A 13,248-nucleotide genomic window follows, 5' to 3' on the forward strand; every position below is an offset into this window, starting at 1 on the left:
TTTTCGAGACAGCTGACCGCAGGCCATGTTTACAGTCCCTTCATGCCATAAACCTGCTGGCATGTGGCTTCCTGCCAAGTCTTCCTTTCAGAATGCTTTCTATAAAGGTCACTTCCTGACACCTTTCCCTAGGCAATGCATGGGTGACAAGGTAAGGACCAGGGCCAAGATGACCTTGCAGAACCCTGTCTTCTGGGTTTCTGACAAACTTGAGACAATTGTTTTGTCTCCAGTAGATGGCTGGTAGACACGTGTTTCCCCCCTTCTCCTGCAGTCCTCACCGTCCCGGTTTCAAACTGTTTCTGGATATTCTCCACCTACAATTCTATATTAGTTTGTAGCTTTTCTCCTTTCTGTCTGTCTGTCTGCCTTTTTTTCCCCCAAGACAGGATTTCTCTCTGTAGCCTTGGCTGTCTAGACCAGGCTGGCCTTGAACTCAGAGATCTGCCTGATCTGCCTCCTGAGTATTATGATTAAAGGCATACACCACACACTCGCTTGTGTACACACATGCTCACACATAGAATTAAAAAAAAAGTTTTTGAGACAAGATCTCACTGTATAGCCTTGACTAGACAGGAGTTAGCTATGTTTGACCAGGCTGGCCTTGAATTCACAGAGATTTTTTTTCTTTGCCTTACCAGTGTTGGGATTACAGAAGTGTACTATTAGTATGCCTTTCCCTATAAAATTATATATATATATATATATATATATATATATATATATATATACACACACACACACACACACACACACACGTGTATTGTTTTTCAGGACAGGATTTCTTTGTGTTTGTGTAGCCAAGCTGGCCTCTAACTCGCAGAGAGATCTGCCTGCCTCTGCCTCCCATATGCTAGCATTAAAGGCACTCACCACCATTATCCAGCAATAAACATATTTTTAAAAATTAAAAAAATAATTACAGGGAGTGGTGGTGTACACCATTAGTTCCAAGACAGAAGGTGGGTTTCTGTAAGTTCAAGGCCAGTCTGGTCTACATAGGGACTGACCAGTCAAGGCTACATGGGTGAAACATTAGAAATTAAAAAACAGGGGACTGGGGGGTTGGGGATTTAGCTCAGTGGTAGAGCGCTTGCCTAGAAAGCACAAGGCCCTGGGTTCGGTCCCCAGTTCCGAAAAAAACAAAAAAACAAAAAAACAAAAAAACAGGGGGCTGGAGAGATGGCTCAGCGGTTAAGAGCACCCGATTGCTCTTCCAGAGGTCATGAGTTCAATTCCCAGCAACTACATGGTGGCTCGCAACCATCTGTAAGGAGATCCGATGCCCTCTTCTAATGTGTCTGAGGACAGCTACAGTGTACTTATAAATAATAAATCTTTAAAAAAAAAAAAAGAAACCTTTAAAAAAAAGAAACTAGGGCTGGAGAGATGGCTCAGCGGTTAAGAGCCCCGACTGCTCTTCCAGAGGTCCTGAGTTCAATTCCCGGCAACCAAATGGTGGCTCACAACCATCTGTAATGAGATCTGATGCCCTTTTCTGGTGTGTCTGAAGACAGCTACAGTGTACTTATATATAATAAATGACTAAATCTTTAAAAAAAAGAAATTAAAAAACAAAACAAAACAAAACCTGCCTTATCTGTAAAGCATAAGTGTTAATCAGATATGATGACTTATGCCTGTAATCCCAATATTTAGGAGGCCAAGATAGGAATTGTCTTAAGTTTGAGGCCAAGACTGGACTACAAAGTGAGAAAAACACAGCAAAACCAAACACACACACACCCCCCCCCCGAATTAGTTAGATGGGAGAAGAGCGTGCCTTTAGTCTTGAGGCAAAGGCACTTTCCTATCTGAGCTCCAGGCCAGCTAGGGCTGCCTACTGAGACCTTGTCCAAAACCACACGCACGAGTGCATGCATGCCCGCACAGGCAAACAAAAAACCGAATTACAGTTCACCAAACATGATTATCTGGTGTTCTTTTTAATAATATTTGAGCCCAGCCTGGTGGCACTGGTCATTAATCCCAGCACTCAGGAGGCAGAGGTAAGTAGATGACCTCTGTGAGTTCGAGGCTGTTACATACTTAAACCTGGTTTCAGAAAATAAATAAATAAATAAATAAATAAAGAAAGAAAGAAAGAAAGAAAGAAAGAAAAGAAATATTTATGGTGGGCTGGAGAGATGGTTCAGCGGTTGAGAGCAATGACTGGTCTTTCAGGGGTCCGGAGTTCAAGGCTCACAACCACCTGTAATGGGATCCAATGCCCTCTTCTGGTGTGTCTGAAGACAGGTGCTGTGTACTCAGAAATAAAATAAATATTTAAAAAAAAAAGAAAACTATTTATGGTTTTGTGGAGGTAATTCACATACTTGAAGGGGCTGAAGAGGTTAGAAGGATGACCTTGGAATCTTCCGGTTCTATGCTACCATGAGGGTGTTGTAAACTGAACACCTGTCCTCTGGAAGTGATCTTAACTGTTGAGCCATCTCTTCAGCTATACCCATATCCCCCGCCCGTGTGTGCGTGTGTGTGTGTGCGCGCGCGCGCGTGTGTGTGTGTGTGTGTATTTTCTTGAGAGAGAACTCATTAAGTAGTTCAGTGAACTTTTGGGAACCTCTTCATTCTGGAACGCTGGCCTGAGAAATGCATGCTACCATGCTCTGTGTGTTTTAATATATTTAATAAGGCTGTTTTATCACTTGATCTAATTACAGAACAAGCACGCTTATTGACCCCAAAAAACCCCTCACCCCCTTCCCTCCAGCCTTAAGGCACTCATCATCTTCTTGCCTTTGTGGACTTTCCTTTTTTAGTTTTTTTACTTTCCTCTTTTGAATATTTTCTGTAAATGGAAACACAGAACAACATGTAGTTCTTGCTATTCGGGCATCTAAGCATGTTTTCAAGGATGATTCCTTAGTGCTGTGTTTGGAGTCTTTTCTCTCATTTTAAATTTTGTATTTAGCTCCTGCGCACAGGGATCTGCAGTGCCTGGAGTCTGAAGCCTGAGCTGGAGATGCTTGCGGGTGAGCATGACAGCATCTCCCCAGCACCTCAGCAGCCGCAGGGTGGGCTGCACATAGCGGCGGAGGGGACCGCGCTGAGCTTCTCCCACTCCAGGTGAGCGCAATCTCATGCATCACTTCCGAGCCTCTGCAGCATCCTCTGGCAGAAGTCCATGAAATGACGCAGCAAGTATTTCTTGACTCAGGTCGGCGGTACTCTTCAGGGGCAGAGAAGATTTGCGGAGTGGAAGCTCGCACAGCTGGCACCCAGAAACTGTAGGCCGCAGGGGGTTTTTTGTGTTTTTTTTCTTTTAAATTTATTATTAGTGTAGGGCGCGTGCTATGGCGAGGGTGTAGCGGCCAGAGGACAACTTTGTGTAAGTTTATCTTTACGTGGATTTCGGGCTAGTACGCAGGTAATTAGGCTTTGCATGGCAAGCTCCTTTATCCGCTGACCGTCCCCCCAACCTCGACAGTGTTTCTCTGTATATCCCTGGCTGTCCTGGAACTCACTCTGTAGACCAAGCTGGCCTCAAAATTAGAGATCCACCTTCCTCTGCCACCTGAGTATTGATTGGGACTAAAGTCTTGCGCCACCACCGCCAGGCGCTCATCCCTCTCTTCCGCACCTAGTAGTGTTTTCAGTGTTGTGACTGTTGATTGCAGGTTGGGGACGAAGAAACCTACTGACTCCAAGGAGACCTCAACAGCCAGAGAACCTCACGGGGGAACTCGGGAAAGCGGAATGAATAGCCAGCCACAAACCCTCCGGCCCTAGTGGGTAGGGGACCGAGCCTAAGCGGGCAGTTGCTCAACGAGTCGGGGCTCGAAACTCCGCAGCAGAGGGGGCGGAGCCTCCTCCACCTTCAAGCCTGGTCTGCAGCAACCCAACTGAGCAGAGGGCGGGGCCTCTGGAGGACTCCCCTCCCGTGAGACCTCGCCCACCAAAGTTCTCGCTTATTGGGCGGAGCCTCTGCGGTCGCCCTTCCTTCAGATCCCGCCCATTGCAGGATCTGCAGTGAAGAGGGCGGAGCCTGTGAAGGCCTTCTCTTCATCCAGTCCCACCCACGGCCAACTTGGAAGCGCAGGGGCGGAGCCTGTGGGCGCCCCGCTCCGCGCAGGGGGTGGGGGAGGAGGTGGAGCTGGCGCTGGGTCTGCAGTGCAGCGCGAATGCGCGAGCAGGCGGCCAAGGCCCTGAGGTGCGGCCTGCCCCAGAACGCTGAGCAGCTGTCGCACCGCAGACGGGCCACGGCCGCCGCGGCATCCAGCCCCGGCCCGCATCATGAGGTCCGCGGGCCCCTCCTGAACTGCGGCTGCCGGCGCAAGGGGCCTCGGGGAACCGGGGCCATGCGCGGGCTGCGCTGACGATGCCGCCCGGCGCGCCCGCTCGCCTGGCGCTGGCCCTAGGCCTGGGCCTGTGGCTCGGAGCGCTGGCCGGAGACCCTGGGCGCGGCTGCGGGCCTTGCCCGCTCCCCTGCTTTTGCAGCCCGGCGCCCGACGCTGCCTGCCGCGTCAATTGCTCGGGTCGCTGGCTTCAGACACTCGGGCCGAGTCTGCGCATCCCGGCTGACGCCACTGCGCTGTGAGTAGCTGTGCCGAGGTAGTGCAGGCGGGCAGGCGGTTGCCATGGCGGCGGGCGGCCTGGCTAGAGCATCATGACTGGGTCCGGGGGGAGCAGGACTGAGGTAGATAGAGCCCTTCTGGAGCATTGCCGGGCTGTCGGCCGCAGAGCGTGGGCGCGGTCCTGAGTTCGGGCCGCAAGACGCAGCGGGGCCTGGCCGCTCCCAGGGCGAGGCTCCAGCAGGGATGTCGGCCCGACTAAATAAGGAAAACCTTGGACCTCAGCCGGCGTGACCCAGAAGAGTAGCCAAAACCCCCAGTTCCTATGAAGACTGAGGTTTCACGCTGCAGGGCTCCTCAAACAGGAGCTGCAACAGTGCGTGGGGCGTGGTAGGAGGTTGCAGAATAAACGTTAATTAGAGACTAATTGAGATGTATCCTGGGGTAGGAGATTTCTGTTGGGGCTCAGAGCTGGCGTCTAGGGGAGGAGTCGAATTTTATGGATGTGTAAGAATTGTCTATGCTTAAAGGACAAGAGGTGGGTCCAGCAGCCTGGCCTATGTCACATAGTGACTGCTGGAGAAGTGTTAGAGTATGTAAAGTTTGGGTCTCAGGTAGATACTTAGGGAGGGGAAATTGCCAGGAGGAGTTAAAACATTCGAGACATCGCCAGTTTTGCCTTTTGAAAATAACAGGCAAATCTCACTGACAAAGTCTTGACCAGGCTTTTTTTTTTTTTAAGATTTATTTATAATATATGAGTACACTGTAGCAGTCTTCAGACACACCAGAAATGGGCATTGGATCCCATTACAGATGGTTGTGAGCCACCATGTGGTGGCTGGGAATTGAACTCAGGACCTCTGGAAGAGCAGTCAGTTCTCTTAACCGCTGAGCCATCTCTCCAGCCCAAGAAAAATTATTTGCAAACACGATTGGTTTTTCTGCCCCTTAAATTTTAAATCTTAGTCCAATTCTCTGGAGTGTGGTAGAGCTAGACCTTGGTTTTACAGGTGAGGAAACAGACGTGGAGATGTGATGTACTGTCAAGGTATCAGGTCCTAGACACAGTAGCCTGAGGCATGGAGCTTTTGCAGTGCTGGCAACGAGGGTTGGATCAAGAATGTTAAAGAGGACAAGATTGCAGACTTTATCTCAGGGACCTGCTGATTCCAACCTCTTAGACTTTCTGGGCACTTTAGCCCCAGTAGTTCCTGCTGGAATCCCCTCAGGAACTTGTTAAAATAAAATCAGACCCTTTCACTGGGTTTTATAATGGGCATGGTGACTCCACCATAGTAAGGAGCTGAGATTTGGGTTCACCCAACCTATCATTGTACTCCTTGAGCACTGTAGCATTTCTGGTGCAGCTGTCTCTGGAGATGGATCCCTTTTTGCTAACAGGACCCTCAGAATTGCATCAGATCCAGATTTATGGATGCTATGAATAAGGGAGGGCACTTCTTTCTCTCTGCTACTTGGTATCTGTGGGAGTCAGGCCCAGCTCCTGTTGGTTCCTTCTACCCCCTGCTGGCCTCCCAAAAGCTGTCTAGGAAATGAAAGATGAGAGCCTACAAGTTGGTGGGCTCTGTGCTCAGCCGTGAAGCTTGGGCTGTTGCCCTGAGTTTCCGTACAAGGGGGTTTCTGAGAGCTGATAGCCTGGCCCAACCGGAGCTCCTAGGAGTCTCAAGATATTAGCCCCTCGCATTGTGTGAAGAGACATCAGAAAGACCTCGTGTGTGGGCTGATGGGTAAAGATTCTACATTTTTCTTTCTACCTCCACCTCTGCTGCTAAGAGACTTAAGGAGCTATGAGAACCAGCTCACAGGAAGCTGAGGCCTCAGGGTCAAGTGTTGAGTTCCCCCTGCTAGTTCTCAAGGCCAGTGTGTGTCCACTAGGTTGTCCACCCTGTAGACTACTGGAGATCAGATAGATGGTTTTCTCTGAGGACCAAGGACACAGCAACCTTCAGGCCAGTGTTTAGGTGCCCAAGGAGTATTGCCTTCTTTCTGGTCATCTGGCCCCTCTGTATGTGTATGACTGTGGCAGAAGAGCTGGGTCCTGGTAGCAGGACAGCTGGTCTTCTGAGAACATAGCTAGACAGCATGTCTTGGGAAATGCTGCTGCTTAAGAAAGGTGACGTTACTGGAAAGGCACTGCTACGTGACTGACTTTGAGCTTCACTGTGGATCATTTAAGCTTTGTTACTGTGAAAAGTATGCAGAACAGAGTAAGGAACCTCACCCTTCTTGCCTGTCATTCCTGTCTTATCTTTTGAGCCAAAGACCAGCATCTTATTTTTTTATCTATTGTAATACTGAAAACATCTAAAATAGGAAAAGCTTCTTAGGTCTAGTGGATGTCCACTGTGTACATTTTTGTTAAGCTGACCTCAAACTCACAGAGATCTGACTGCTTCTGCCTGTCAAGTGCTGGGACTAAACGTGAGTGCCACCATGCCCAGCTGTTTGGGGTGGGGTTTTTGTTTGTTTGTTTCTATACTTTTTGAGACAGGTAGACATGTAGTACAGACTGGCCTTGAACCCTCAAACATTCGATTCCTAGTGCTGTCCGTCTTCCTAGTGCTGGAATTGCAGACGTGTACTATCAGGCTTGTCTCTGGATCTTTGGTAGTTTAAATTAGGGTCTGAATTAGGTCTGCATAGTACAACTAGTTGGTGGTCTCAATCTAGCTGATGGCTACACTTTTCCCAGTTCTCTTTTTCTACTTTTGACTCCTGTATCCAGTTTCTGACTTACTGAGCTGTGAGCTGTTGGGTTCTTGCATGTCTCTGTTCTCTGGTCTCTGGCTCTGTTGGGGAGGAACACACCTCTTTCAGGGTCTCTGGGACCTCTCTGGCTAATGACTACAAGGCAGGACATTGTATTATTGAAGAAAGCTCTCTGGGACATTCACCTGGCACTAGGTATAAACTGCCTTTTGGCTCCGGACATGGTTGCTTTAGAAATCATTTCTAGGGGTTGGGGATTTAGCTCAGTGGTAGAGCTCTTGCCTAGCAAGCGCAAGGCCCTGGGTTTGGTCCCCAGCTCAAAAAAAAAAAAAAAAAAAAAACCAAAAAACCAAAAAACAAAAAAGAAATCATTTCTAGTACTGGTGCTACACATTTTTAAATTTTGAGGCCAGCCTGGTCAACATAGTTCCAGGGCACAGCTATAGCTGTGTACAGAGAGAGATCCTGTCTCATAAAAGGGGGTGAGGGGGATAAGTAGGTATGATGGTTTATACTTGTAATCTCAACACTGAGGGAAATTGAGGCAGGGGAATTTTGGATTTGAGGTTAGCCTGGGCCATATACAGAAATATTGGTATTAAAAAAATAAAATCCAAAAACCTCAAAACATAAACACTCCTTAGGAAAGGTTAAGAATAGGTAAGTCTATTGACAGGAAAAGATTCATAATGTGGTGAGGATAGGTGGCCAAGGATTGTTGGGCTTCTTTTTGGAATGATGAAAACATGAAATTAGTGTTCATTACCCAGGCTTGTGAAGGAAGACACTAAAAATCATCAAATTGTAAATTTCTAAATGTGAACTTCATAGTATGCAATTTTTGTCTGAATTTTTAGGTAGTAAAAACTTTAATTACACCAAGTAATGAATATATACAAAAGCAGAGTTGGTTAATGGGAGTCAGGGATGGTAGTTCATCCTTATCATCCCCACACTTGGAGGCAGAGGCAAGATGATCGCCACAGATTTAGACCCAGCTTGGTTCTCGTAAAGAGACTGGCCCCAATTTTAAGAGACCAAAAAAAAAAAAAAAAAAAAGTCTGAGGAAGTTATCCAGGAGACACTCTTCCCTGTCTGCTCCCTCAGAGGCTTATGCTGGTTTTTTTGTGTTCTTTCCATCAATGTCATCTTTCTGTGGGGCTGCAGGATGGAGTCTTTTCATTCTTGTATCGACTTTGAAGTTGAGATTCCCAGTGTTGAAGTACTTTTTAGAGTCATGTACTGGTGTGTCACAGAAAAGTAATGTGTGGTCAGAACGTTTTATGGCTGACCCCCAAGACTGCACTCAGGCTGGTTAATAGATGGCAAGGAGTAGAGATGACAGGGCCTGACAGGGCCTCCTCTCATGGGCCCTGGAACTCACTCAGGAGCTGGGATAGACTGTTGAGATATTTTCTCCCTAGTTAGTTTTTTTCTTTTTTCTTCTTCTTCTTTTTTTTTTTTTCTTTCTTTTTTTTCGGAGCTGGGGACCGAACCCAGGGCCTTGCAGTTGCTAGGCAAGCGCTCTACCACTGAGCTAAATCCCCAACCCTCCTTTTCTTTTCTTTTCCTTTCTTTTCTTTTCCTAGAGATAGGGTCTCACTATGTAGCCCTGGCTGTCTTGGAACCCACTATGTATACCAGGCTGGCCTTGAACTGATAAAGCTCCACCTGCCTCTACTGCTTGAGCCCTGGGATGAAAGGTGTGCACCACTATGCCAGGCTTCTTGCAGGTGTGGTATGTGCTCCCTGGGGGGGGGGGTGTTTGCTTTTCCTCCCTGTCCCAGTTCCCTCTGTCTGGAGGAGAGAGAGCATGGGAGTCTGTTATCAGACTTAGGTTCCTGTCCCAGACCTTGCACTTCCGTGTGACTGGTTCAACCAATCAGCCCCAAGTCTTGATTTCCTTGCCTAAAGTAAATACCTTAAGGGATCTTCAGGGTGAGTTAGGGGGCCTCAGAGGTGAGGGATTGTGGTGCATGGACAAGTTCAGGCACTGGCACCCATACTAACACTACAGCTAGTTAGGTAGGTCCCCTGTCTTCTCTGTGATTTGGGGGTGGGGGTGGTGGGACTGTCCCCTTGTCCTTAACATTCCAGCCAGCCACCAGGAAATATACCTGAAGAGCATTGCAGACAGAGAGCCTGAATGTGGGATGTGTACTCAGGCCAGATGCTGTACAGAAGGAGAAACAGTGTGAGCAGGCAGACTCCTACTCATACCTCAATAGAGGAGACCAAAAGTCTGACCTCAAAGATGCCTTTAGCATTGGGAGGATTTATGAGATCTACCCCTAGCCTCTTACCTCTGGGTGGTGTGATGGGGTTCTTGTGCCATTGCCTGGGCTGGTCTTGAACGGCCCAGGATGTCCTCTTGCTTCAGCCTGTATCTGGAGTAGAGGCATGCACCAAGTATGCTAGGCCCTCTAATTGTTTTGTTTTTTGAGGCAAGATCTCATCTCGTGGCACTCTCTGGCCTAGAGTTTGCTGTGAACCATCTCAGCCTCCTGAGGAGGAGGTTACAAGTACTAGCCACTACACCCAGCTTCTTTGTTTTTTTTTTTTTTTTTTTTTTGGTTCTTTTTTTCGGAGCTGGGGACCGAACCCAGGGCCTTGCGCTTCCTAGGCAAGCGCTCTACCACTGAGCTAAATCCTCAACCCCTTGTTTTGTTTTTTAAATTTATATTTGCTTTAAAGTATTATTTTACTTTAATTTTTATATTTTCTTTATGTATTGGTTTTCAAGACAGGGTTTCTCTGTGTAGACCAGGCTGGCCTTGAACTCAGAGATTCACCTGCCTGTCCTTCCTGAGTGCTGGACTAAAGAGGTATGCCATCATGCCCAGCTCTAGATTTTATTTTATTTTATTTTTTTCTTTCTTTTTTTCAGAGCTGGGGACCAAACCCAGGGCCTTGCGGTTGCTAGGCAAGTGCTCTACCACTGAGTCAAATCCCCAGCCCCTAGATTTTATTTTTTTATTTATTTATTTTTTCTTTTCTTTTTTTCAGAGCTGAGGACCGAACCCAGGGCCTTGTGCTTGCTAGGCAAGCGCTCTACCACTGAGCTAAATCCCCACCCCTAGATTTTATTTTTATTCATGTGTGTATGTGGTGTGTTTGTGTATCTGCTGCATATGTGCAAGTACCCTGATAGGCTAAAAGAGGGTGTCACATCTCCTGGAGCTGGACAACATGGGTGCTGGAAACTGAATTTAGGACCTCTGGAAGGCAGCACAAGCTCTTAGCTGCCGAGACACTTCTGCAGCCCCCAGTTTTATTTAGTTGTTTTTGAGACAGGGTCTCATGTTGGCCTCAAACTTATTATGTACTGAAGATGGGCCTAGAATTTCTTATTTCCCTGCCTTCACTTTCCTTGTGCTGCTGGCACTACAAGTAGGAGTGACTGCCCATCCTTTTTGTTTTTCTTCTTTGCATTTTTTTCTTCTAGTTTTGTTTCTTGAGAAATGGTCTTACTGTCTCATTCTGTATCTCTGACTAGCCTGAGCTTATAGAGAGAGGAGACTGGTTTTTAACTTGGCATCAATTCTGTTCTTGTCTCACTGGTGCTGGGATTACAGTAGGAAACCAACATACTTAGTTTTCCTCTTACTAAGCTCAGCTTTTATATTGCCTTTTCATGCCCCGAAGGGCATGTATGAAGCAGAAAGGCTGTATTGAGATAACACACTGTGGCATCTGCTGTCTCAGTTCACCTCATTCTCTGATTTGGGTGATGATGTGATATGGTCCTGCATTCTGCTCCATATACCAGTGAACCTTGGCTTACAGTGCTGGGCTCTTGGGAAGGTTTAGGAAAACCAAAATGAATGGAAACCTCAGTTTCCCCTTCCTATTTTTTGTTTCTGATTTGAGGTAGACTCTCACTAGATAATTCCTGTCTAGATTTTAACTTAGCATCAGTTTTCCTGCTTAGTGTGCCCGGAAGATGGGCCACCATGCTAGGCTTTCTCTTCTGGGTTCTCCAAAAGCATTCTAGTTTTTCAATCAACAGTGGGCAAACAGAATGCCTCCACATGGGTTCCCTGTGTAGCCTTTTTCTGCCTTCTCTGGCTGCCATTTTGTGACCCTCTCTGTTATACCTGGACCTCTCTGAACTTTACTGGATCATAAGGGCCTTTTTTTTCTGTCCCAAGGTGAATACTGAGAGGGAGGGGGGGGCATAGTGGCCCTGGGTCCTGAGGGAAATCCTGGCTGGGGTTGAGTTTCAACTGAGGAAGCCATTTTGGATGGAGACACATTTTCCTTTCCGGAACATTGTGGTGGCCAACATCAGCAGCAGGAGCCCAGACAGCCGGCCCGCCTAGCGTTCTGGAATGAAAACACTCTGCTTCTCCTGCTGCCTTCTGGGGTGTTGGCTGTCTGGGCTCCAGGCTTAGGCCTGGCCTGCCTCAGCTGTCTGTGTGGCTCCAGCTGGCCTGGTGTGGGCGCCACAGGGCGTGAGCAGTCTCTCTGAAGGACGAGATACAGCTGGAAAATGCAGCTCATGTCTTTTCTCGGAACACCTCGTTCTTTCTGGCTTGGCAGAAGTCTTCTTCATAAAGAGGCTGTGTGATGCCCAGGCACTAATTGCCAAGGAGAGGGGTGTACTTGGGGTCAAGGTAGGCAGTCCTCCTTCTCCTCGGCACTGCTGCGGGTTGGATCCTGTGGGGCCACCGTGGGAAGACCTTTGTCCCTCTGGCAGTGGCAGAAGATAGTTTCTTCTGGTTTCAGCCTTTGAGGTAGGAATTACAGTAAGGGGCCACCTTGCAGCGTAGGAACAGAGAGGACTCAAGGATCCTAAGACTCCATGCTGCTTTATTGCCTGGGTATTGAGCTGGTTCTTGCTGCTGGCCATGTTCCCACATAGTTGAGATGTGATTATAGATGCACTGAGGCCCCTGCCCATTATAGGACACCACAGGGCCTAGGAAACCAGGGCAGCAACCAAGTTCCATCTGCCTCTTGACACCCTTTCAAGAACTTAGGTCTACTGGTTGTTGTTCGACATGTCAGATAGTGTGCAGAAAGAGGCAGGCTCTTTGAACCATGGGATCAAGGGCGGAGCAGCTCCTGTTCTTACTGAGTGTAATGGGACGTTAGCAGCTGCATATGGTCCTGGCATTGTGCACGGACACCAGGAGGTGGTCTGGAGAGAGGCTAGTCTCCAGTACTGGTTCTTTTCCTTTTTGTGGTCTGAATGAGTGGCCTCCATGCCACATTTGTCTGTGGAGGTGAGCAGACCTTCCACCTCCAATTGGTTTTGTTAACATGGGGACAGTGGACAACTCTTGGAACAGCCATTTCTTGAGCTAGGGCAGGTGGTTCTCTCAATATTAGGAGGACCCACCGCCTATCACATTCCTTCTGGTTTTGAGGTCTGAGTCTTCGATTCTGTCTTTGCCTATAGATCCCAAAAAAGTCCTAGACAGGTAATGACACTCCTGGCATCTCATATTGGTGATAGTTTGGTTGTGGGAGGACTCAGGACTTGTGACAAAGAGTTCTGTAAGGACAAAAAGACAATGTGGGGCTCATTCTATCTCCATGCCCTGGAACTATAAGGTCCTGCAGCCTGGTTGAAGGCCTCTCAACAGGGACATCTCCACTGCCTGAATGAGTACTGATGTCCTTTCGTTGTCATCTCTGAGAGTGAGCTCTTTACTGTGTGTGCAGAGTCCTGGTTTGGAGCCAGGAGAGAGATGGGCCTTAAGGTGTGTGCAGAGAGATGGGAGGTATGGCTGGCCTTTCTAACCCATTTCCCTGGACAAACAGCTGGTATAATCCAGAGACTGCCCCCATCCATACTGATGCCAGTGTGCTAAGCTGTTTTTTTCCCCAACTCTCTTAAACTTGAATTCATTAATTTAAACATCATTTCCGGCCCTGGAAGCCAGCCTTGCTTGCCATAAATAGAAAGGAACAAAAAGCAAAGAGAACAAAAACAGAATAACGATATTACACTTAACTGGCTCTGCTGCTAGGC

The 13,248-nt window shown here is 47.8% G+C and overlaps 1 protein-coding gene and 1 non-coding gene across 8 annotated transcripts in view; both read left to right on the forward strand.

The window, feature by feature from the left end:
* Positions 1-1,068: 1,068 nt before the first annotated feature.
* Positions 1,069-1,142, forward strand: Trnas-aga42 (transfer RNA serine (anticodon AGA) 42). The gene has a single exon. It is a non-coding gene; the product is annotated as a tRNA-Ser (tRNA).
* Positions 1,143-3,179: 2,037 nt separating this feature from the next.
* The window catches only part of Pkd1 (polycystin 1, transient receptor potential channel interacting), a 48,320-nt gene continuing 38,251 nt past the window's right edge, over positions 3,180-13,248 (forward strand). For 5 of the 7 annotated variants that reach the window (XM_087569781.1, XM_087569782.1, XM_087569783.1 and 2 more), the window contains exons 1-2: positions 3,180-3,352; positions 3,642-4,557. In XM_087569781.1, the coding sequence (XP_087425907.1) occupies positions 4,343-4,557 (215 nt within the window). In that variant the 5' untranslated portion in view covers positions 3,180-3,352; positions 3,642-4,342. 7 annotated transcript variants of the gene reach the window in all.

This window comes from Rattus norvegicus, chromosome 10 (genome assembly GCF_021556685.1).
Source record: "Rattus norvegicus strain SHRSP/BbbUtx chromosome 10, alternate assembly SHRSP_T2T, whole genome shotgun sequence".
In the NCBI taxonomy this organism is placed as follows: Eukaryota; Metazoa; Chordata; class Mammalia; order Rodentia; family Muridae; genus Rattus; species Rattus norvegicus.